Source organism: Saccostrea cucullata, unplaced genomic scaffold (assembly GCF_032062105.1).
Source record: "Saccostrea cucullata isolate Sc308-1 unplaced genomic scaffold, CSIRO_AGI_Scuc_v1 ctg462, whole genome shotgun sequence".
Classification (NCBI taxonomy): domain Eukaryota; kingdom Metazoa; phylum Mollusca; class Bivalvia; order Ostreida; family Ostreidae; genus Saccostrea; species Saccostrea cuccullata.
Window position 1 is genome coordinate 177,501 of NW_026931071.1, and position 26,321 is coordinate 203,821.

General features: G+C 32.1%; 1 protein-coding gene across 3 annotated transcripts; it reads right to left on the reverse strand.

The window, feature by feature from the left end:
* Positions 1–617: 617 nt before the first annotated feature.
* Positions 618–26,281, reverse strand: LOC134231275 (ARF GTPase-activating protein GIT2-like). Of its 3 annotated transcripts, none has more exons than XM_062713210.1 (20): positions 26,116–26,281; positions 21,100–21,233; positions 19,433–19,545; positions 18,855–18,954; positions 17,918–18,004; positions 17,673–17,803; positions 17,387–17,481; positions 16,541–16,586; positions 16,348–16,399; positions 16,011–16,083; positions 15,800–15,897; positions 15,488–15,611; positions 9,889–10,061; positions 8,522–8,617; positions 7,155–7,310; positions 4,631–4,825; positions 4,422–4,490; positions 4,095–4,309; positions 3,772–3,835; positions 618–3,271 (listed from the first exon to the last, which is right to left on the reverse strand). In XM_062713210.1, exons 1-20 carry the CDS (start codon positions 26,171–26,173, stop codon positions 3,074–3,076), a joined length of 2,277 nt encoding a protein of 758 aa, XP_062569194.1. In that variant the 5' UTR covers positions 26,174–26,281; the 3' UTR covers positions 618–3,073. The 3 variants fall into 3 exon arrangements, with proteins under 3 accessions (XP_062569194.1, XP_062569195.1, XP_062569196.1); XM_062713211.1 differs by lacking the exon at positions 8,522–8,617 and adding an exon at positions 9,295–9,342; XM_062713212.1 differs by lacking the exon at positions 8,522–8,617.
* Between the last annotated feature and the right edge of the window lie 40 nt (positions 26,282–26,321).

A 26,321-nucleotide genomic window follows, 5' to 3' on the forward strand; every position in this document is an offset into this window, starting at 1 on the left:
ATTGCATGAGAAAACACTTACGTGTTATCTTAGACAAAAATAGAGTATTAAAGCATTATCACAGTAGATAGCACTAGAGTACTTAGACTCTTTTTTCAAATCAGAGAGCAGTACAGCAAAACGTTTCTGGCTATATGTAATTTAAAACAATTTTTGGAACAATCATACTATAAACATTTTCATCTACAAAATAAATTTCAAAGGCAATTTCTTTATATGTAAGGAAAAATGTCATTATTCTGTGCACTGTCACCAGTTTCAGAGGTTAGTGATACATTTATGAATTTAGAAAACCAGTGTACTGATCCAAAAACTCGTATCACATCGTAACTTAATAAGGTGAAATCAAACGTATTGAGGGTAGTTCAATATAAGAAAATAATCTTAATTTGTTTAGCAGGTATAAAGTTCTTGTTTCATATAGGAAAAATGAACATTTACGGTTTTGAAAAAAATCTCCATACATATAAAAACAATAACTTTTTTTTTAAATAAAAGGCATGCTTAGAAGGAGAAGGATTGATTTCAAAAGTGTACTATGTGCTGTTCTGTCATGAATGAATGAAGGAAAACAATGCACTTTGGTATGTCTATCAAACAACTGAAGAAATTCTGAATCGGGTTTAATTTTCTTTATTGATATCCATAATTATTGATAATTACTATCAATAATACAAAATAGAATATGTCTACATTTCATGACGACATGCATTACAACATAATGAAGAAATGAACCATGAAAGCTACGGTTATTATCGTATGGACAGTCCTCATATTATGCTACAAATTTACATAACCTAATCTAATACACTACATAAAATGGGACACTAGAAAATCTCCTTGAGTATTATTCAAATCCATTTTTTTATTTTCTTACAAAACACAACTGATTGTACACATACAAAAACATCAATATGATGGTTAAAATAAATGCTGTCTAAATTTTTCTAGCTTATACAAGTTCTTTGCTGAAATCAGCAACAAACTGGTTTTTTTTTCCAAGCATATTAAATACATGATTAAAAAATGTTCAAAAATCCTACAAACTCCTTTATCAAAAAAAATAAAAAAATAATTATTTGCATAATGGACTTGGGAAAAAAAGTGTAAAGTTATAAGAACTTAATTTATAAAAGCTTCAAATTCACAGTAAAAAATAATAATAATAATAATAACAAGCCTCTGGAGAAAAACCATAATTCCTTTTGTATACTGAAAAATACCCCCCTTTCCAATTTAAAAAAAAAAGAATTTGGCCCAATGATTATGTTAACAATCACTGTAAACTTGAATACAGACAATTACTGGCGATGACATCAATAATTAACAAACATAATGCAAGGATGTGATATGTTCCTTATCTGTACACTCTGTTCTCCAGATTCTGGTGACTAAATAAATATAGACTGATTACAAAAATGAACCAATATGACTAGATTCAATTCTGAGCTTCATGCATGATGAGCTCCATTACACAGGTAAAAAAAAAATTGCAAAGTGTACGCACATGTAATAATACAAATAATTACATACACAACATTTGTGGTAGTTCAAGCTTGTTTGATGAACTACAGAACATAATGTAAAATGAATTTTCAATTCCAATTGGTACAAATAAACTACTTAATTCAAAATGAAATTCAGTACATGTGTATTACTTTTCAAATTCCTACCATCTTGGAGGGCCACCTTGATTGTTAGTGTATGCAGGGTTATTTTTGCCCCCCTTTATTTTTTCTCTTTCACCCTTGCAAACTTTTGACCTGTTTTAAATTTGCCTAGTCACAGTTTTGTTTAAGAAATTATACTGTATTCTTTGAATTCCCCCCTTTTAAATTCACTCAACCGAGGTAAGGGTGAAAGAGGCGAAATTATAATGGGGGCAAAAATTTCCCTGTATACAGTCTACAGTTTATTAACTGTTCTTCACTTTAACTATACAATTAGCTCAATAAATTTTAAAAAATAATGACATATTCTCATAGATATTCTACACTAGATATATCACAGTATACATTTTCAACTCCTATATATTTTAATATCATGCAGTAATTTTGCTCAAGTCTAGATATTACATTTACATTGTATATTTTAATGCTGCGTAATTTACACATGAAAATTTTAATTGTATCTTTTTCCCTTCTAATTAAATGTACAATTCTGTATATACAAAATAATGATAACCAATCACATGCATTGTGCTTTAAAACACTTCTTTGTTTTACAGAGGAAAAACCAAGTTTGTAATACAGACTTCTAAGTACAGGAAGAGACAGATGGGAATTTTGATTTCCACAGAAAATATAAAGTAAACAGGTGCTCTTATTTGTAAATGTAATGCCAACAACTAGCAGACAAATGTTCTTATTTCGGTAACAGAGATTGATGATAATGTACATAATACTGATATTTTCTGTCTTTCCATAAACTATTTGGCAGAAACAAACCAAGGCACAGGTAAACACTTATTGCAAAACTGTTTTTTTTTTTTAAATATTGCATCATATTACATGTACATGTATCTGTCTCCCATTTCTTCAGAGTAAGCAGCTGAAATAATATTACTTTACCAATCCCTACACAAATACATACACAAATATAAAATACTTCTGTATTTTGGAATTTTGATGTACATGTATATTGAGACATTACCAAACTTAAAATTTGTTCCAAAAAATACCCAGAATGTAAAATTCACTGAAAAACATTTTCATTTTTATTTCTGGAGAATGGCAGAGTAAATTCTACTAAAGCTACTTTTGTTTTAATAACTTAATGACACTATAAATAAAACTTGATGTTTTTTTCTTAATCACACAAGCAAAATGAAACCTATCTTACATTTAAAAACAATTTTATCAAGTAAAACAACTGAACAGAGAAATGCCATAATTTCAAATGAAATGACAAACATAAAGGGGGGTAAGTCAAACATCTTGAATCAACATTCTAAACAAAGCGTTATATTTGGCACCAATTTCTATCTCAGACTCCCTCCCTGGAGCCCCCAAGAGTCTTCCTTGTACAACTTACTCAGATCAGATCTGTAACTGAAGAAGTCATTTGAAAATCATCACTGAAACAGAGTAACAAGTTCTTTAGCAGCTCTGGCAATGTCAAAAGCACACTGCATCACTTGCTGAGTTTTAAATGGAAGATCGAGGTCAGGGTCAAGGTCACCCATGATTCCGTCCTGACATTCTTCTTGTAGGCGAGCAGCACTCGATGTTAGTAAATGTAGCGCGTGTCGAACTGTGCTGATTCTTGGGTTCTAAAAAGATGAATTAAGTGAATGTAAAGTATGTCAAACTCTGCTAAATCATTGGTGCTGGTCAAGTCATGCGGTTTTGTTAAATGGCTTCAGAATTGTTCAAGAAATTTGCTACAAATATGTGAAATGCAGGAAAAATTATGAAATAACAACTGTTTACAATAGTCAGTTATGCTTTGTTACAGTGTTGAATATCATTATGATATTAAATATACTATAATATTGTAATGGTAGGGTTCATATACATATTTTTTTCTTACAGTTGTACATGGTCTTTTTACATTACACAATGACCAACACATATGTTTTAACAAATTTTCATCAAATTTTTTTCTTTTTTTTTTTGGGAGGGGGTGGGGTGGGGGGTCCTTTTCTTTGGTTGTTGTTATTGTTTTTTTTTTGTGTTCTTTTATGGTGTGCATTTATCTAGTTCAAACATATCCTTCTATAGACTGACCTACAAACAATACAGAAAATTATTAGAAGTACTATTCCTATACCTTTGGAAACAATGCTGCCATTTCTTTCACTGCCTCATAGATTTTGTCAGCACATTGCCCAAAGCTATAAATAAAGATAAATAATATTGGTCAGATTCTTATACACAAACATTCAAAAAAAATTATTTCTATAATTGTTGATTCTGGAGTATATGAAAAGAGTATTTTTATTACAAAAAGATCCAGTATAATAAAAGTACCTAGGTAGCTGGTATGTAGATTATGGTACATAAAATACAGTTTAATGAAATATCTACTGTAACAGTCATGCTTATGACTTCATTTGTATATTTGAGAGCACATCTATAACACTGGGTCCTTACCTATCATGTTTGCCATCCTGGCCAGATTTGTACAGTTCTTGAATATTTTTGGTGATTTTTTCGGTCTTTCTCATGACTTCCTCTTGAGAGGGGAGGTCCTCATCCATGGCTACTGGCAGTGAGCTGGGACAGTCATAGTGGGAGAGATCTGGGGGGTAGGCCATCTGAATTTCCTCTGCTACAGACCCAGAACTTGAAGATTGCACACGGTTAGACTGAAAATCATACAAAATATCATTTAAAACATCTAAAATTGATTTTGAATTGTAAATTTAAATCCCTGAATTATTTTATATTTTATTTCAACTTAAACTAATTTTCATCTACCTCAGATTCATCTGGTTTGTTGATATTGGATACAGAATAGGCTGTGGGCAGTAATTCTTTGGATGGAGTCTAAAAAAAGACAAGAAATGACACACAATTATTCACTTGGATCATAATCCAACATAAGCCACTTGTAATGGAGACTCAAACAAAAACATGCATATTTGTTTTCTGTATATTAGATTTTTGGCAGTATTTAGGTTGTTTACTTTATTAGATAATCGCTGCTCCCTTTCCCGCGGCTCAAACATTGATTGTGGGCGCGTCCCCGCCCTCGGAATACTCGTCCGAGCACCCTCCTCTCCCCGATCCTGGCTGTAACCATTCGGTAAGGTGGCTGGTGGACTCGCCTGATGCTGGGCTTGATTCCTCAGTATAGATATCTCTTTTGTAAGTGTCTGAACCTATTTCAGTTCAATAAAAAAATATTTGTCAAATGACTGAAGTTTCATTTATTTATTCAAGTTTTTAGAGTTAATCATTAATGTACTTTTTCACTGATTATCTAGCTGGTAAATATTAATCATATTCGTTACTCAAAACATATAGTAAAGTGCAATAAAAACTTTCAACACTTCCTTATTTTATTTTCATATGATATCCAAATAAATGTGAGCTGATTCTCATCTCTCAGTGTGTATGAATAATAATGCATGAGATTATTCCACGTTAGTTCCTGGTCTATTGTATAAAATCTGTTCCTAGACACTTTCCTGATGATTATATAAAATTTGTTTCTCTTTCATTAGTTCTAGAATTATGATACTGTACCAACTTCCTTACCAGTTTTGTGCTATATTGTGATTATTGTACAGACTTCCTTACCAGTTTTGTGCTATATTGTAATATTTGTACCGACTTCCTTACCAGCTTTGAGCTATATTGCGATTATTGTACAGACTTCCTTACCAGTTCTGTGCTATATTGTAATTATTGTACAGACTTCCTTACCAGTTCTTGCTATATTGTGATTATTGTACGGCCTCCCTACCAGTTTTGTGCTATATTGTGATTATTGTACAGACTTCCTTACCAGTTTTGTGCTATATTGTGATTATTGTACAGACTTCCTTACCAGTTTTGTGCTATATTGTAATTATTGTATAGACTTCCTTACCAGTTTTGTGCTATATTGTAATTATTGTACAGACTTCCTTACCAGTTTTTGCTATATTGTGATTATTGTACAGACTTCCTTACCAGTTTTGTGTTATATTGTAATTATTGTACAGACTTCCTTACCAGTTTTGAGCTATATTGTATTAACTGTACAGACTTCCTTATCAGTTTTGTGCTAAATTGTAATTATTGTACATAAGTCCTTACCAGCTTTCAGCTATACTGTAATTATTGTACAGACTTCCTTACCAGTTTTGAGCTATATTGTAATTATTGTACAGACTTCCTTACCAGTTCTTGCTATATTGTAATTATTGTACAGATTTCCTTACCAGTTTTGAGCTATATTGTAATTATTGTACAGACTTCCTTACCAGTTTTGAGCTATATTGTAATTATTGTACAGACTTCCTTACCAGTTCTTGCTATATTGTAATTATTGTACAGACTTCCTTACCAGTTTTGAGCTATGTATTATTTAGAGAACGAGACGGGTTCTGTATCGTAGATACAAATTTGGGGGTGGATACGAGTGCGCAGCACGAGTCTCCACCCCCAAATTTGTATCTATATACAACCTGTCGAGTAAATGATTTGTGACAGATCAATCAAAAATAGCTCCGCCCATTTTATAACCTTTGCAGCATCCAAACTTTCGCCAGAGTTCTGTAGATGAGGCCCCGACGGGGAGTACGCATCCGCTGTATATATATTTCCACAGAAAACGTAAAATTCGGTCAGATTAGTTTTGACAATTTAACGGGGTAGACGTAATCGAGTGATAGTCAGTCTTAATGGATAAATTGGAGGATTTAACCATCATTGTTGTGATCTATTGTAGATGGAGATTTATCATAATTTATTTCAGGGGTCTTAAAATCCCAGTTTAACTAGATTAACTAAAACAGGATTTACAGAAAATTCTTCGGTGGACTTTGATGTCACGGATTTTATTTTCAATTTGAATTGCGACATTGAAAACGAAATGAAAGAGATGTGTGGCTGTCGTCAGCGAGAAGGATTTGAAAAAATAAAAACGCGGAAAAAATGGACTTGAATGATTTTGCACAAGGAGAGTGGATGTTTTCCGTAATTGCGAATTTTCTGTTTCGATTGGATCGAAATTACGTACAGAGGACGTTTTCCGTTATTGCGAATTTTCATTTTACTTTGGATCAAAATTACGTGTAGATTCTGTGTGGAATAAGTTTTTAAAAACTGATTGAGAAATTTTGACATTTTACATTCTCAGGAAAATACTGGGTATTTCTCCAAAATTATAATAGGAAAACATCAGCATTTACTATTTGTAAGTGCTTTTGCTAAATTGAATCAGATTTATTTTTAGACCGTTTTGTATTTTAGATACAGAATAGTTGGCAAATACAATACTGTATACAGGGCTAATACAGAACGGAAAGTAGCTCTGTCCACCACAGTCCCGTTTTGTATTGCTAATACAGAACAGTAAACTTCAAAGAAAAACACAGCTATCGTGTCACAAATTGTATTAACTGTACAGACTTCCTTACAGTTTTGTGCAATATTGTAATTATTGTACAGACTTCCTTACCAGTTCTTGTTATATTGTATTAATTGTACAGACTTCCTTACCAGCTGAGTGAGATCGTCCCTTTCCTTCTGGAGATCTTGATTGGTTTTGAGAATCTGCTGCATCCTGAACTCCATGGTGGACATTTTTTTCTTCATTTGGAGGAATTCTTCCGTGGAGACAGGTCCCTCCACCATGGCCTCTGGGACAGTGGGGGGCTGGGAATTAGCAAAATAGGTCATTTATTCATAGAATGCTATGTCACATGGGCGAAATTAAAAAATGCTTCATTTCTAATATATTCAAGAAAGAATCATAAAGAACTGGTTAAAATATTAGTACTGTGAAAAAATTCATATGGTTCTTGTTTCATGGATTATAATCATTAAATTTATTAATCATTGCATTAATGGATATCATAAACTTATTTACAGTATACTGAAACTGTTTTTTTATTGAAGTCACATACTGTACTATATCAAAGTAAATTGACATAATCAGAATTATTAGATTAATACAATAGACATGCTAAACATCAGAAGATAAAGAAATTTTACAAATTTCACAGAAAAACATTGTACCTGTAATCATACGATATACAATATACTTAATAAAATGTAAACTATTGGAATCGAATTTATTTCCATCTAATTTCATTAAATCATAGTCTAAAGAAATAAATACCTTCAACTGAATCTTACATTTAATCACAATTTCAAAGTAAAGATTTAAATAAGAGCAAAAATACAGATAGGCATCAGTGAAATCATGAAAATTACTGCATACATGTACATACTTTTTCCCCAGTGGGATTAATTTATGTTACACACAGAGTTTGAAATTTTCTGTGGAAACTTATCCCAATGTACTGAAAGAGCATCATACTAAGATAAACAATTGTAACCCAAGAAATCTGCACAATTTTCTACCCATGAATTGAAGAAAAATTGTGAAATCACAAAATTATACTCGTGTGAAAAAGTATGTTTACAGTCGACATGTAATTCATTATACTAAACAAATCTTGTCCTGTAAATGATAAAGTGAAATATTGAAAGACATTGTATAAGAGTACTGTAGAACAGTGGTTAATGTGTAGATGTATAAATAAACCTCTAGGCATGAATATGTTCTACTGTATTACTGTAAACTCACATGTGGGGACAGACTAACCCTTCTGTGTGACCTTATAAGGTCACCATACGACCTTAATTGTCCAACGGACTTAATTCTCAGGCTTTTGCTTGGAATCTGGGTTTCAGAACACAGTCCACATTTATATATAAAGATTGTTTAAAATGCATACTGAAGTTTGCATTGACGATTAAAGTTTGATTCTGAGATCTTTTCAAGATGATGTTAACAGAAAATGAAATAGAAATTAATCAAGCAATTTCAGATGAATGGTCAAGCTGGGATAACAACTCACACATGGCGTTAAATGTCTAACGTTATCCTGTATAAGGTCCCCTTCGGACCGGAGATTGCCCACAGAATTCAGCCGACGGGTGCTTTTCCTTGGAATCTGAGTGATCATTATAATAACATGACTTGTTTATAAATTGATATTTAAATGTGTTTTTACTGAAATACAGTTTAACCTGCTTATCATTGGAAAGGTAAAAGATTTTATATCTTTCTAAACTGAAACTTTTCAGTCTTATAGGGGAATGTGACTTCCTTGCAACAAATATTTCATTATAATGAGAGAAAAAATACCAGAATATGATAATCAATGTGTCACAAAAGCAATCATAATGTATTAGTGATAACCAATGTGATAGTTATACCATTTCTATCCAGAACTTACATTTAAAATTTGAATAATTATTACTCAACTTTAAATGATTTTCTAGTGAAAATTTTACTGTGCATAGTACATTTGAAGTTTATTTCTCTGACTGAATATAACATATTAATATCAGTGTTATAGCATGATTTCTACAAACTCATTCCAAAACAACTTTATGCAAGACATGTACAGCATGTACAGCAAGCAATCAAGGTTGAGTGTCTAAAAAATGCAATAAACTGTTGTTATTTGAAGCACTGTTACTATTCTACATAACAGTATACTAAAACTTAGCATTGCTACTATTTGCAAATAATTCTATGTTAACATCTACATCTCGTTTTATGAGAGTCTCTACACTAAATTTTAGCTGGACAATGTGTGAGTAAAATTAAGAGACTACGTCTCACCTCCTGAACACTTGATTTTAACAGTGTATCAGAATCATTATCTGGGCTCTAAAACAAAGTCAGAATTCAGTGTCATTTCTGTTGTCTGTCTTTACATTTACTTAACTTAATCAGAGCCTAACTACTTAGTATCTGAAGTAATAATGCATTTACTATACATTAGCAAAGTTAAAGCTGCAACCGGTTTACCCTATAATATTCACCATAGCATACTGTAAAAGCACAAATGTTCGTGGGGGATTAAATTTCGTTTATTTCGTTGTTAACAATTATCAACGAAATTAAATCCCACACGAAATTTTATATGACCATATATTGAATAGGATTACATTCAAAACAACGAAATTAAATGCCAACGAAACTATTTTTGATGACAAATCAACGAAATTTTATCCCCACGAAAATTTGTGATTCTACAGTAATTTCTTATATTTTGCTCATTAAACATATTTTAAAAAATCACAGTCTACTTTGAATAGAGTATTAATCCAGTCCATTCTGTAATCAGGAAAAAATGAAAATGTAACATGATTGCAAAAATGTGATTGGTTGCCTGTGTGAAGCGTGACCATGGTCACCAGAGTGGATACTTACGGCTGGGGGGTGGGCGAGAGAGCTGTCCTTCATGCCCGCACTCTTAATGCTGAGATTATCAATACTGCTGTAGTCTTCATCTGATGCCACCTGGTCATAAATTGGTTCCTCATCACTGACAATGCTGTTAAAGTTGTTCTTTCTTTGGACCACTTGACCACCAGGCAGTTTGTCTACAATGTAATGATTCCAAGCACTCAAAATCACCATAGAAATTACTTGTGGATCACTGTGTACTAGTATAACATGCTAAACTCAGAAAGATGGGAGACTAACCGACCTTTAACGCACAACATAAGTGCAATAAAGGACCCAAGGGGAAATAAGCTAGTAAATAAACCTTTGAAAAATCCAAAATTTAAGTTACATGTACAACTAGCCTTTTATAAAAATTCTGTTTTAGTATCATCACTAAAACAATACCCATTAACTAATATTGGACAACCATCAACTTGCATCAGTCCTTTCAGTACTTTGACTTAAAAATCAAAGTTAAAGAATTTTCAATTTTCCCTGTTTCCATGACAACTATTGACAATTCAATCAGGACTTGGGTCTTCAGGGTTTTCTATGTCTTTTTCGTACAATTATTAATGATCTTTCTTTGAAAAAAAAAATATAATTACATGTAATTCATATCTTCCAGAGGGGAAAATCAGGTGAAATACTAATCCAAATTTATTTATTTATAAATAAATACAATATTCTGACCATTTCATTTATTTTTTATCCCCAAAAATCAAGCAAAATATATAACATGATTACTATTCATTTACTCTCAAATATCAGATGAGAGGATGACATTTAGATAATTGACCAAGAATGTAACAGTTTTCAACTTCCAACAATATTAATTTTGTTGTAGCATTCAAAACTAGTCTACCTCAAAATTTCTGTTCATTAAATTAATTTTTATTTACATTGCCAAGTTTTTTTTTCCAGTTGAAATTGATGCTCTTAAAAGGTTAAAAGGAAAATCAGGAACTGGGCTACATGAATTAATTAAGCAACAACTGTCCCTTAAAATTACATATCATTAATTTTTATCATCAAAACAAACTCTGCACTTCCAATGACATAAAAAAAATTATATGCACTGATGCCCCAAGTTGCACGTACCTTACCTCTATAATAAAAGGGAAAATTTCTATAAATTCCTCTCTTTCAGAAGACAAAACTTAAAGCATCTAGTATGCACATCCTATGTGGCTCACACTTCTAACACAAAATAGTGTCAACCTAGATGCATATATGATTTTAAAGCCGTTAAGGGCTCCTTGAGGTGAGCGCTGTTTGTAGAAGACAGTTCCCTGACCCCTGATCACTACAGGCACCTGTCTCTATATATACTGATAACAGGACACAGACTTGATTCCTACACAACCTGCAGTAGGGTGGAATCATTGAAATTTGAGATGGAGATTGGAAGACTAAACCTTTAAACTGCCTCTGTCATAGCAAGGCAAATTAAATCTTAAATCACTGGTAAAAGCCGACTGACAGTGTGGGGAGGTTTTCAAGCGTAAAATGTGTCTGACCTCCACCGATAGTATGACCTACTCATCACAATCTGACGGATAGGGTTTATCTTTGTAATAGTATATCACAGATCATCTGTCCGCGATCAAACTGCTTTCTTTGTACTCTTGTGATCTTTATGTCTTGCACTGTTCAATAAACGGGTGAGTCCAAAACAAGATAATTAATGAGCACCATCACATCATTACCAGAGCCAAAAACCCTGCATATTTATGTCTCTTCTGTCTGAGAGAGACCTTGAATTTACAAAGATGTATAAGATAAGTCTATTAAAGAATTTATACCTATGTTTAATGCCTCTGGTCATAAAAACAGCTTATCTGTGGCAAATAGGCACAAAAAAATACATTATCAAAAACCCAAGGTCACTTTCTCTAAGGACTTTCTGAATGTAAACAACTTTATCAAAATATTTTTTATTTAAACCCTTTCATTAAAAAAGCATTTTAAAATGATTCTTAATGCACTTTAATTTCCATTTCTTTATGAACATAAAATATAATATTTTGAAATAAGATTGCATATTTTATGCTTTATAAATTCCACAACAAGACAGGTAAAGATAAGAAACAAATGTAAACAGAGTTTTAAGGTCAATACCCCATTGTTGCTGTATGTACAATGTTCAAGTAAAGAAGGTAAACGCTCTGGTATTGCTTTGCATTGAATTTGCTTATGCCTTCGGACAGCTATTTTTAAAAGAAATTTTTTGCAAGTCTGATGGAATTAAAATAGCTTCTGCACACCCTATTACCGGCAACTGCGACAACCGATGCAACTGTGACAACAGACGGCAAAGTTATCAATCACTATGACAGAGACCTCATTGATATCATAATTTTGACTATTTATAACATTCATTTACTTTCTTTTTGTGGCTTACCGTTTTGATCTAACCTTAAACTATTTTTCTGTTAAATATAAAACTTTGATTCCTTATTGAAACAAAATAAGAACAAAATAAAGCTAAATTTCAATGGCAGTGCAGGAAAAATTGGTCAAATTGAGCTTATATGATAAAAACTGGTATTCTTTGCTCACATTTCTTGTTGGATATAATAAATTTAGACTTTTTGAAGCATTACTTCAAAATATGGATAATTTTTGTTGCTTAATAAAAGCGCCACAAGCGTTTAATTTTGTTCGGTGAAATCATTTTGGCTATCGTGTACAACAGACGAGGCAAACAATGACAGCAGATTTAAAACGAAATACGTCAATCAGAAAAAGTGGATACAAAGTTGAATAAAGTATAAATTAGCTGTATCCTGGTAAGCATCACATCTCCTCAAGACATATTTTGGCTGTTAATATTGGTCATATGTATGGTACTTTTGGGGAAAATTTCTCCACTTTCAAGCATTGGTCAATCAACTACCTTTCACTACCCAATACTTGAAATAGCCAAAATGTATATTTTATTCACTTCCCAACCATTCATAGTTGTCTCTACAGGCAATAAACTTGCTTGAAGTTGTCACAGTTGCATCGGTTGTCGCAGTTGCCGGTAATAGGGTGTGTTCTGGAGTATAAATGACAGCATTTGAAGCATGACTATACTCAGTAAGCACTTCGCATCACCATCTTCTATGCATGTTTATGTAACAAAATTGTTACAGATATATGTACCTAAGAAATAGCTCAGCACTCATCCATGCAGAAAATATATGTACATAATTATATATTTAAAGTGCTATTTTCAATGTTTCAAAAAATATGACTTCTTTAAAATGAGATTTAAAGCAGCTCATTTTGGTACTTCTTATCTGACTTTCAAGCAATTTAACAAGATGCCTTTATTCAAAGTCAATTTGCTAATTAATCAATAATATTGGAAAAAAGGAAGGAATGTACATGAACAGGTAAACATAAGTATCTTGATACTAGCAGGACTAATGGAAACTATCAAGATATCCGGGATATCGAGTTCTCTCAGAGTTGAGACTCTACATCTTGTATTTCAAAGCAAAACAGAGATATTGATAACCATGCAAATTGTAATCCTACTTTATGAAATGCCTAGTGAAGTTGATTCATAAACAAGCATACAGTCATTGTGACTGGTTTACATGGGTTGTTCACTCCTCCATGGCACCTGATCCTATCTCTGATGTTTTTAGAGGTCCCTCTTTTCTCTACTCCCAATTTGTATTTTTTAAATGGGCTCTTGAGCTTGATTTCTGCTTGTTATCTTCATATTTCATTAAAAAGAAACATTTCATGTCCTATCACATCAAGTTGTCAAGTTCTATTGAGATCAAACACGACCTGAAGCACTGAGTTTGATCTGATAATCTGTATCTGTCAACGAGACGTGATACGGCTCCTTAGATCAAGTTACTGTTATTATGATGAATTTATTATATACCCCCTTTTAACTAACAAAATATAATCAAAGATGACTTTTGTGATCAATTAAATAACTTTTGTCCATTAAACACATTGTTTTGTCAAGAATGTTTTGATATGCAAGAAAAAATGTGATGTTTATTGTGTAAGTTAAAGAGAGGGTTGATGTGGATTCAAAAACCAGAGTGGTGATCACACCATCACGTGATTACATGAAATCAACAGTAAAATTGATTTACACACAGCTGAGTATAGAATAAAGTAAATAAACACACATCATCAACAAATTCTATTCATTGAGCAAGAAGTTTAAGGGATTAAGCAAAAATAACGAAAAATATTTTACACACTGTACATGTAGGTGAATGAGAATAATCAAAATGTCATGACATATTATTGATAAACAATCTGTACTCTGAGGGTTAAAGTTTTCCGCCAACATTCACAAGGTCATGGACTAATAGGCTTATGAAATTCCCTAGTCAATCAAATTTACAGCAAAGGTCTATTTGTTAATTAATAAAAGATTAAACTGAAACATGTCAAAATAATTCTAAAATTCATGGTGATATGACTTGTAGTTTTATAAAGTACACAATTCAAACATTTGGCAACAAGCAAAAAGAAACATAGACATCCTACTCACTTCTGATTTATTTAAAAATATTTTTCTATTTAAAACTTCTAGGTAATATTTAACTACTCTGCCCTCAAAACCTTGAGGCCTGTGACCTTGGACAACTGTACTTTTAAACTCCCTGGTACTTCATTAAAGACACTAATGTGCTAGTTTATTCCATAATACAAGGGTGATAAATCATTTTTCTATACTGTTCAATTTTTGTTAAATGAGGCTCCAGGAATTCTTTGTTCCATTTAAAACTGTTAATTGATAAACAGTTATGTTTAAAGATAAAGTAGAATATTTCTCATTTACTTCATACATTTTGCCCTTGGAGGACTAAGAAAATATATCATGTCTGAAGTGAAACAATTGTTTCTTTACTGTAGCAGACCAATCTATTAAAAATGCCCTTGACCCAACCTTTTTTTCAAGTCATCTTGAAATAGATTTTCTATTTAAGTTTCAAGTTGTCAGGATAATGATTTGTTTCATTTTCTATTTTTATTTTGTCTTTATCAATTAGTGGCATAAAAATAGGAGGCGTTTATATACATTTAGTAACCCTATGAAAATCCCTATGATTTGTAATCCAACAAAACCTGATAGCTAAAAATCTGTATTTTTTTCAAAAGAAAAAAATCATACCTAATGATCCATTCTAAAGGTCAAAGGTTGGCAACTTTTTAAAGTTCACTGAGGCTAACTTTTTTTTAAGGATCAGACAAAAATTAGTACCGATTGGAATAAACATTTGACGAAATCTAATTAGACACCCTTGTCCACCTTGCCTTTTGAGGGGAATGACTTTGTGAGTGGTAGGTGTACAAGATCAAACAAAATACACTAATGCTCATTGTTTGGATTTATTCATAAAAAATGCCTATTGAAAAGACACCAAAAAAACCTATGCACTATGTTTATCAAGAGATTTAATCTATGTCTCAACTTTGTAAATAACCATAACTCAATATCACATGTACTACAGTTGTCCAGCCTCATGTGTGAACCTGAGATAATCAAGAATCATATGTTCGTCAAGTATTTTACAATATCCCTTAAATTGAATTTAAATCAAAGTCTACCTACCCGGTTCCTTTAAAGTCTGGACAGGGGACACAACTCCTGTCTGTCTTCTTTTTGCATCATTTAAAATGTCTATTATCAGTGTGGCAAATTCTCTTGCATTGAATCTGGCAAGTTTCTGACGTCCCTATAGTGGAGAAAAATAATTTCAGATGAAATGTTAATACATAATTGTACAATTTATAAGAATTAATTTCTTTGTCAAGAATGTAATTTTTGTATATACATGTAAGTATATATGTACCTCTTGTAAAATTTCTACAATAACTTATTTTTTGGAATAATGCAAGATGACTGACAAAGATTCTATTATACCTGATTGCGTGTGGCCGAAAAATCTGGGTTAAGAGGGAGAAAAGGCACCCCCTGTCGGTCACTGACTAGAGCTTTGTTGTCGTGCGTCTGTAGCCAATCTGTACAAAGGAAGTCATAAATTATAAAATAATACATCAAACTTCGATACAATGAAAAATTTGATTTTTTTTTTCTTTCTTGAAAGTGGACTGATATTTATTAAAACTCTTACGTTCATCATTTTCTCTTCTGTCAACTTCATCATAAACATCCATTGCTAATTCTTCAAATAAGTGATTTGGAAGCTTGAAAAAAAAAAATTCAAATATTCAACCTGTGTCTTGTTGACTATTGTTGAATATCTACTGTAGAGAAATAAATTTTCATGAAAACTTATTTTCTATAGACAGTAATTGCCTCTTTATAAGCAAGACAAAATTTTCACAAATTGTGGTTATTACTCTATATAATCTATAACAATACCAATATAAACGACATGTTGAGCACATGTAAACATATCGCAAATAAAAAGTGACTTACGGTATATCTATACTAAAAATAATACTTACTGCTTGTAACTTTTTCTTGGCTTGTTTTGCTAATTCTGACATATCTAAACTACTGTAAAATAAAAAACAAAATATATGAAAATATATGTCTCTAGTCCAAAAAGAATCCAGTTATAAATCTGTTTTTATCTTAACTATATACATGTAGCTATTATGTGGATTTTGTATAAAAATTCATTTTTTAATAGAGTACCTGTCTGCCATTTCAGGTATCTTAAAATGAATTCCTGTTCTGTGGTCTGGAAATAAAAAGAAAAAAATCATGATATTTTCATGTTATTAAAATACTTGGAATCATAAGAGATATTTTTTACCTCCAATTACAACAGGAAAATAAATTATTTTGGAATGACTTTACTTTACCGGTCCCCAGAAAATCGCGCTAAAATGTAGTGTCGCCGAAGGCGACTTCAGTATATATGAGACTGAGCGATGAAAAAAATTTTAAATACGAGGTTTTTTGGCCTTTTACACAAAATTGAATTCTACGGTTAAAATATACTTTGTTTTTAAACAAAGTTTTTAAGTTCCTGAAAAAATTAATAAATAGTTGTTTATTCATGGAAAAAATTTATATACAGCGTGTATGTTAATGTCATACGGACTTAGCCATCTTCCATGTAAACAAACGAAGGAAATGGCTTTGAATCTGAATTATGATCTTCGAAAAATTACAGAAGCAACTGAATTTCTTAACTTAACTAAATCAACGATTCACTAACCCTAATCTATCGTATGGTATGCAAGGACTAAGACGTTCAGACGAAATCTCCCGGGCAGATGCTAAACTAACCCTAATCAGTCGAATAATGTGCGAGGACTAACCCTAATTTCTCAGATGGACGCGAGACTAACCCTAATCAGTCGAATACTAGTGCAAGGACTAACCCTAATCTCTCATGTTAATTATCAGTCGAATAGTGTGCAAATTTAACCCATTTCAGTTGAGTGATGTAGTTGTTACGTCATAGTCCAATGAGCGCGAGGATCTTGCGGATCTGGGGACCCGTAAAGTAAAGTCTACCCATTATTTTTTTACCAGGTTTTCGCTGACAGAGATAATATGCCAGTCTGTCAGTCAATTCATATTGACATTCAACAAGTCTGTCTGCTAAATCCATCTGACCCTCAGCTCTTGAAATAGAAAAATAAAATAAATACAAATTTTTAAAAAAAATTAATTGTTAAAAATTGCATATCAGTATAAGTTAATCCATAACAAATCACTGAATTAATTTCTTGAAATCAAATGAACATTACTGGTTTGAAATGCTAAAAGAGTAATTTAACCATGAGTGACATGTTATATGGAAGATAACTCTTACTTGGCATGATCAATGGGAGTTTTTCCATTGGAGTCGTATGCCCCTGGATCAGCTCCATACACAACAAGTAGCTCCACCTGTAATGGCTGACCACTCTGGGCTGCCACATGTAGCGGACAATTTCCTTTCTCCTGAGCAATGGAAAATAAAAGTTTATTATATATCATGTTAATTTTTTTTCAATGAGAAAGGGAAATTTTATATGATAAAAGTTACTTGATGTAAATTTTCTGAATCACACTTACTGGATGAAAATAATTTGGATCTGCTCCTTTTGACAGAAGACGTAAACATGTTTCTAGATTATTTGTTCTCACACTGGAGTGTAATTGCTGTAAAAGTTTTTGTAAATAATAAATAAAGGAATCATATACGAAACAAATAAAACTTAGTTAATCAATCCTATGACAACATATTAAATCAGACTGCTTTAAAATAAGTAAAAATAATCAAGAATTTTTAAAAAGATCAATTTTCTGTGCTTTTTTTGGGGGGGGGGGGGGGGGGGGGGGGGGGGGGGGGGGGGGGGGGGGGGGGGGGGGGGGGGGGGGGGGGGGGGGGGGGGGGTGACTAAAAATTGTCCTGCTTTAATCATTTTTTTCAATATTATGTCAAGAAGGAAGTTGTCAAATCATTAACAATCTAATATCCATGCAGTTTACTTAGTTGGATAATTATTAATCTATTCAATCAAAGAAAAAAAAAAGAAAAAAAAAGACTAGCTATTGATATTTTTTATCTGCCACGATGGTATGTGAAATATATAGGTAGTATTTTCAAAGAAAAAAGGAAAACATTTTTTCTTACTCAATGAAAAACATTGCAATTGTTTATGAAAATTTCTTGGTGCCAATTTACACAGACAAAATCATTGATTCTTTTATTATTTTTAATTCAAACTTTAGAAGTCTTGTTAAAGATATTTATTAAAAGTTTCCATTGTCCCCTATTTAATAAGGAAAAAGAAATAGAATCATTTATAAATAATGAAAACCCTTTATAGGGGAAGGGGAGGATTGATCAATTTTTTTATACACTTGAATTTTATCCTATTTAGAGGCAGTGCCTGCTGTCTAATCCTTTGGTGATTATTCATAATAAAATATTGTTAAAATTAAATCAGGAAGTAAGTTAGTTTTTTCCTGTATGATACATAAATTTTCTCCAGCATTAAAACTGTACCTTGCTCAAATCATCTATTGAATTGAGTTCTCCGTCCTTCTGTTTGTTTACAAACTGTAAGAACTGGTATTTGGACCTTATAAATTCTGTCTTCACAGGACTGAAATAAAAAAATATAGACATCTATAGAGGAACAACTTGCTTTCTGTAAACAAAACATATGTACTGTATTCAAAAAAATATTTGATACAGATTTAATTAGTTACTCCCTTCTTTACCACATAGAGTTCCATACAGAAGTTAAGCTTTTATTATACATTAAATATCATTTCAATGAACATGATGAAGAATAAGGGTGATAAAGGCAAAAATAAGTGAGGGACAAAATTTTCCCTGTATACTCCACAGTAAAATGGGTCACTGCATGAGTTTTCTCAGTAGTATAGTTTGAAAAATATCTTAAGATATTTTCCTTCCAACAGAAATCTGATGATTTATGTCACTGACTCACACACACCAGCTCTTGATCAGATTTTAATCTTGTTTCATAGTGGGTGTTGTACTAATTTAATGTTGTTATTTCTGAGCCAGAAAACCATCACTTAACAGTTTCGTTCCTTTCAGACTTCTACACTTACTGAACTTGGTCTCTGGGACCTGGCTTCTTTTTGCCATGTTTACTCTGTGAAGGGTCTAGCAGTGAATGTTCCCAGATACTGTTGGCCCCATGGTTTGCTAAATGCTGCACCATCTGGAAAACAAGGAACATTTGAACATGCAGTTAAACAAAAACAAATGTTCAAGGATTTTTTTTTTATTTTCCCTGCATGCTACTGCCCTGGAAATAAATCATCTAAGGACTATGTGGTATATTGCTAATAAATCATTGATATTATGAAATTATAAAACCACTCTTATCATTGCACATGTAGGGAAAATTTAATTTATCTTAATGAACCTTTTATTTACAAATATGAAATTGCATAACAGCTTAATATAAAGTATGCTAATAAAGAACCTAATTTTCGTCTGGCTGAAATATCAAAAAGCTGATTATAATGATATTTCAGGGCATTGCTAAATATTCATCTGTGAAACCATTTTCATTTCTTTTGTTAATAATGAAATACATATTCTGTATCCTTCCATTATATACAGATAATCATATACCTTTGTTTTCTATTAAATTTTCTAAAAATAACACTGCATTAAAATAAGAAAATCAACAAAATTTATAAATGCAGCATGAATTTACAAAATTCTTTTCCTATATCTAAGATATTAGAACCATTTTTTATACACAAGTTATTGCCAATTCAGAAATATATAGTTTTTGCCCTGTCAATCTGCCTGTCAGTCTAGCTGTCTGTTTGTCTGCAATAACTTAAATCTTACCCATAACTTTTGTGAATGGGGCTATGACTTTAATATTTTACAAGTGTATTCCTTATGACAAGACCTTTCCTGGGGGTACCACCAAATTTGACCTCTTAACCTTGACCTTGCAATTTGACCAACTTTTACAGAAAAATACCCAAATTTAACCTTGGCCATAACTTGTGAACAGTTAAGACTAGGGCTTTCAAATTTCTTGTTTTTAAATAATGTAATAAGAACCTAATATATGTAAATGTATATATACATTTTCCATTGCCAATTTTTACATCAGGGTCTAAAATTAAGTTTAATATTGTAAGCAAGTTCTACAATTACACACAGAAGTTAAAACTCTTCTCTTCTCATATTCAGGATATGTACTGAGGAACCTTGAATTTTTCAAAATCCTAGAGAAACAAACTCAATACATTTCTTCAAAAAAGCTTTTGAAGAAACAAGGTAGTTATTCCAAAGCAATCATATTTATGTACAGAATGCTACATGTTTGGGACATTGCAATTTTTGCAAAACTTACATGAAGTCTGTCAGACACCTTGATAATGTAACAGTGTAGGACTCCACAGTCCAATGGTAAGTGATTTGCAATATAGTAAATTGCTGTGACTTACCAACAACTTTTGAAAATGACTTGGCTCAAAACATGTGGACTGTTGTGAGTGATTTGCTTGACAGTAAACTGCTATAACTTCTAAGTAATTATGTGTGCAGACTTTTTTGCATGTTTTAAAATGACTTGACCTGAGAGATGTGTAGAACAATTGTGAGTATGTTGCTGTACAGCAAGCTGCTATGACTTACAAAAAACTGGGGAGGGGGGGGGCTTTATTGCTCCTTTCTAAGTGATTTGACTTGAGAGATGTGGTGACTCACTGTGAGTGACTTGTTTGACATAAAGTAAATTGCTTACAAGTAACTGTGTGGGACTCCATTGCCCCTTTGTAAGTGACTTGACTTGAGAGATGTGGCGCCCCAGACTTCTATGTACACTACAACATTCATCACAGATCAGAACACCGCGGTTTATGGAGGCCCATGTTGGATCTGCAGAAAAAGATATAAAATTAAGAATACTGTTAAAATAACTTATACTTTTGAACAAAGAAATATTCATTTTTTTTTTAAAGTTCACATATTTTATTGCATTACGCAAAATTTCCCTTGTTGAAAGAGTTTGGGATCACTTTTTTATACTCCTTTGGAAAGATGAAAGAAAATCCACAATTATATATTAAAGCACAGGAATTTCTTTTTTTCTTTGATGCATATTTATTTCATTATTCCAGCTCCCTAATGAACTATGCAGCTAATTACTGGACATTTTTTAAGCTTGACATGAAAAAAATGAAACTATTTTTGACAAAAATCACAAAGAAGAATATATGTGCTTTTACATTCCTACCAGGTATTAATCTGCAAAGATTACAACACATATTACTTAATTGTTTACACTTTCTAGCTCTTTGATTGTACAGATAAAAAGAATTACCCTCCCCATACACATCAGACAGAAAAGAATTGTATACACTTTTAGGGTGACTCAATCTAAGTAGTATCTCATTATATTATCACATCATTAGAAAAAGGAGAAATTCCACTATATTTTATGTTGTGAAAAATTAAAAGATGAAAGAAAATTGTACATTCCGAAATATTATTTTACAAGACCAAATATTATCAAATTTAATGAATTGTTTTCTTCAAAAAATGTTGGACTATTGAGTAAACTCTGTTCTTTTATTAAAATTTTAAACGAGAGAGTCAAACCTCCAGGTTAACATCAATGTAAACATATATGGAAATACTTGATTATAAGCACACTTTGTATATATGTTATATGTTATGCTCACGCATGTATGTATATATGTTATAATGATATGTATTGATCTCTGTGTTGTTAAATAACAACCAAAGAGATGTTAATAAACTGGTAACTTCAATTACATGTACAGTCATGTATGTTAATAGACTTGAGCAAAAATGTAAGAGAACTGCTTAAAATTTTACATCATGCAAAATTTCTACATGAATCACTTGTTGTATTTACTGAGACAAATCTGTGCCCATGAAGTTAGGGAAGCATAAATGGCATATTATTACGATATTTTAAGAAAATATAACACACAAAGGCAAATTATTGTTCAGACATAATCAAGCTTGTAAATACATGTATATTACATGACTTGCACTTACTGAGTCATACAACGCTAAATAATGTTATAATGAAGCTTTTTGTTAAGTTTTCATACACAAAAAAAGAAACTTACTGTCAATTAATCAATATATGGTACTTTGAAAATTGATCTTTAAATCTTGACCAAACTTGATACTGTAAATACCCTCTCATGGTAGACTGTTTTATCAGTTGATATATGTCAAAACTCTTTGTATGTATTTTCTTCCCATATTCAAATCTGTATGTTTATCAATTATTATTAAAATTACTAACTAAATTAAAATGTCTTGATTTCTACTTGTTTGAACTGCCTTTTTCATTGACCTCAAATGCTACAATTCCAAGAACATGAAGAAGTAGCACATACTTGATAAAACTAAACATATGTGAAACAACTATGACTGCAACCCTATCAAGGAACAATTGTCTGTTTGTAAATTTCCAAGTTGTAAACACACTAATGTCTTTCCTAGATTCCGCAATCTCTTCCGCACATTTTTACAGCCAAGTTTTGCTGTGTTTAAATCAGCATGGAAATGCTTGATTTGATAGAACCCCAGTAGATACCCTGTCAAATACACTGATGAAGATAAGAAAGCAAGATAAGATCTCCCCCTCCGTGCCTCCCGCCTTACTTCACAAAAACACAAGCCAACTCTCTCATTCAAAATATCAGGAGAACCAAGCATAGTAGCCAGCCAAAGGGGAAAAGATTAAAAAAATAATCTTTAACAACTTGTTGTACAGCTGCTGAGAGAACAAGACTTCTACCAGATGCAGCGAGGCTAATGGGCAACAAGATTCGCCACGAGTTGGTGAAGGGATTAATGATCATAATATGATTCAATCATTTACACCAAGTAATTAGTGGAAGTGTTAGGAGAGATATACAAATCTCAACATTTCTCTATTATCCTATCAGCATCACCAACAGAATGGGGCTACTTTTCTTCCGCTTTCTTTATATTTTTTCATGCCTTATTTTTACACTTCTTCTTATCATGTATTTTACCAGTTTATAGAAAGATAATTCATCATGGTTTCCTGGTATCACAAACAAAAAAATCTTTCTCCTATCCATTTAAATATCATACAGGTCAAACAGGAAGTACACGAGCCAATTACTCAGTGTCTAACAGCTGATTTGTACTGAGGAGGATATGTTCTTACAAGTACTTATAAAACTACTTTTATTCTCCTAAGTACAAATCATATGTATAGTCTACTACTGAAGTGTTTGAATAGACTGAGAAGCAAAACAGAATCTCAAGATGAAAAAAAAAATCATCAAAGTTAAAAACTTTTTTCTCAAATACCATATACTGGATTTAAATACAACAATGTTAGTTTTGGTTGTTCAAACTTAATTGGTGCCTATTTTACAGGGTTAGCCCTGAGACCTGGGGGGCCAGGAAATTTTCCTGCCTAAAGTGATTTTGGTTACAGTTATTTTGGTCCTCTCCCTAAAGGTTCCACATGGGGAGGAACCCCAGACCCCTTCTTCAGTTTTAAAATGTCCCTTCAATTATATCTGGACAACCAAGATTTGCATGTTAAAAATAGATTCTCTTGAGGGAAGGTACTCATTTTACTTATAAATTACAGTTGTATCATGGACCTCTTGTATAATAGGCCAACGCTGGTATGATCTTTTGATAAATGTAATGTATTCGATAATATCATATTTTTTTTAAAAATCCCGATATATCATGATAAGAAATTTTTGCAGATATGTGCACAATGTATTTTAAATCAAACCTCAATATCAATGAAACATAGAAAAAAAACTTTGATTGTCTGAAGATTCAAGATATCCAGGGTAAAATACTAGAATATTTAGGGATTACTACTTCCAAATCACTTTGACATACTATGGCTAAAACGATTCACGGAAATATTTTGGTATACTGTTTAATATCATTGTTTGATTCAATGTTCAATTCACCATTTCAGTTGCCCGCATGGCACAGTGGTTACAGTGTCTGCTCTAGAGTTGCGAAGTAAGTAAGGAGTTGATCCTTACATAGCGGGTTCGAATCCCACTGTGGGACATGGAGACCGGTCCTTCGGATGAGACCATATAAACTGAGGTCCTGTGTTGCAGTAGGTGCTGGCACGAAAAAGATCCCTCCTTGCTCAATGGCCCGAGTGCCGAGTATAGGATAAAAATTTGCAGCTCTCCACCAGCAAGTGGTGGTGTCTCCATATGAGTGAAAAATTCTCGAGAGGGACGTTAAACAATATACAATCAATCAATCAATTCACCATTTTGATTTTTGGTATATATTGCAATACAATAGCAAAATATACCATATTGCTAAACATTTTCGTAAGACCAATATAGTATTAGTGTTGTCAAATCGGTTGAAACTCAGAATCGATTAATCGGTAACATCGGTTGACCCTAACCGACTCATCATCGGCCAATAATCGAATCGGTAACCCTTTGCATAAAATAGGCATTAGATTTTATAAAAATTAGAATTTTATTGTTAAATAATGTAAGTAAAGGTGCATTGTATCGAAATAAAAACAGTTTATATGCAGTTTAATTAACGATTTCAGTAATACAGATTTTTGCATGATTAGGAATTACTTGGCCTGGGAAAAGTAAGCATTGACAGATCAGAATTTAATTTACATGTCATCTAAAATTATATGGAATTATTTTTTTAAACTGTTATAAGACATTTAATATTGCAAATTCCTTGTGATTCCATATGAAATGACAGGTGAATTCCCCCAAATACTGAAAATTAATATATTTTATTCAAACAAGTACTTTAGTTTCTTCAGTTTAGAAATACAAATATCATCATCTTTTGATTTATTTTAAACAGATTTTAAGTACATGTATTCTAAAATAGTAAAGGACAACTCTTGAAAGATATATATTTTGATAACAAGAGCCTGTTCTTGAAATAAAAATGTGAAAACTGTAAAAAAGATATGTGCTGAAAAATACCGATTAATCGATTGTTAAAATCTACAATCGATAGCAAAATATACCATCATTGATTATAAATCGATCATCGTGATAACACTACAATATACCATCAAAATGCTGGGACTCTGGAATTCTATCATGAAATATAAAGAAAGTTTATGATTAAGCTAAACAATAAGAAAGATGCTGTTTTACTTGGGTATATATATCTGTCCGCATAACTGTAAATAAATTAACAAGATTTTTTTCCCTTCTGGTTACTTATCATAGTTATAATACATTCTAGATGTAAAGTGAAGTAAATATAATGAGAAAATGTCATTTTAATTTTCGTTGAAAATATTGCAATACATATTGCTCAGTACAGTTGATATGGCAATATATCGCAAAATTCGCAATACGAAATTTCTTGCCAATACACATCCCTACACAATATTCCTTGTTGTTAGAAGGAGAAAATTTGGAGAATTAAGAGTCATGATTTAACACTCATACCACTTTAATAGCTATGGCAGAATAAAAAATTATAAAAGCAATCTTAGATAAATTATAGATCTACAGCATCCTTTGTTTTTCCTACAGTGTACAAGTTGCAGTACCATGAATAACAATTTTTTTAACATCTCATCATAAATGATAACATTAATTTAAAAATTTGAAGACTATCTTAACCTATGACACTTCATTTCTCAATAAACAAACACATTCCCCATTAATGTTTTTGTTTTGCGATGAAGTTAACGCTGGAATATGAATCATACACGGATGTATCAGACCCCCAGACTCCCCATCAAATGACCTACCTGGGGCCGTACAGTCGGCGCACACCTCAGATGCCGCCCTTACTTTTGTCCTAGACATGGGGACCTAAAAAGGTACCATTTATAGCCGCCGATCGTGCATAAAAACGATGTAAGGTACCCTCCCAAATTTCCACAACACAGAAGAAATATGAAGTAGGGTATTATGTTTCAATGGTATTTTCGAATTTGATAATTGTATTTGAAAA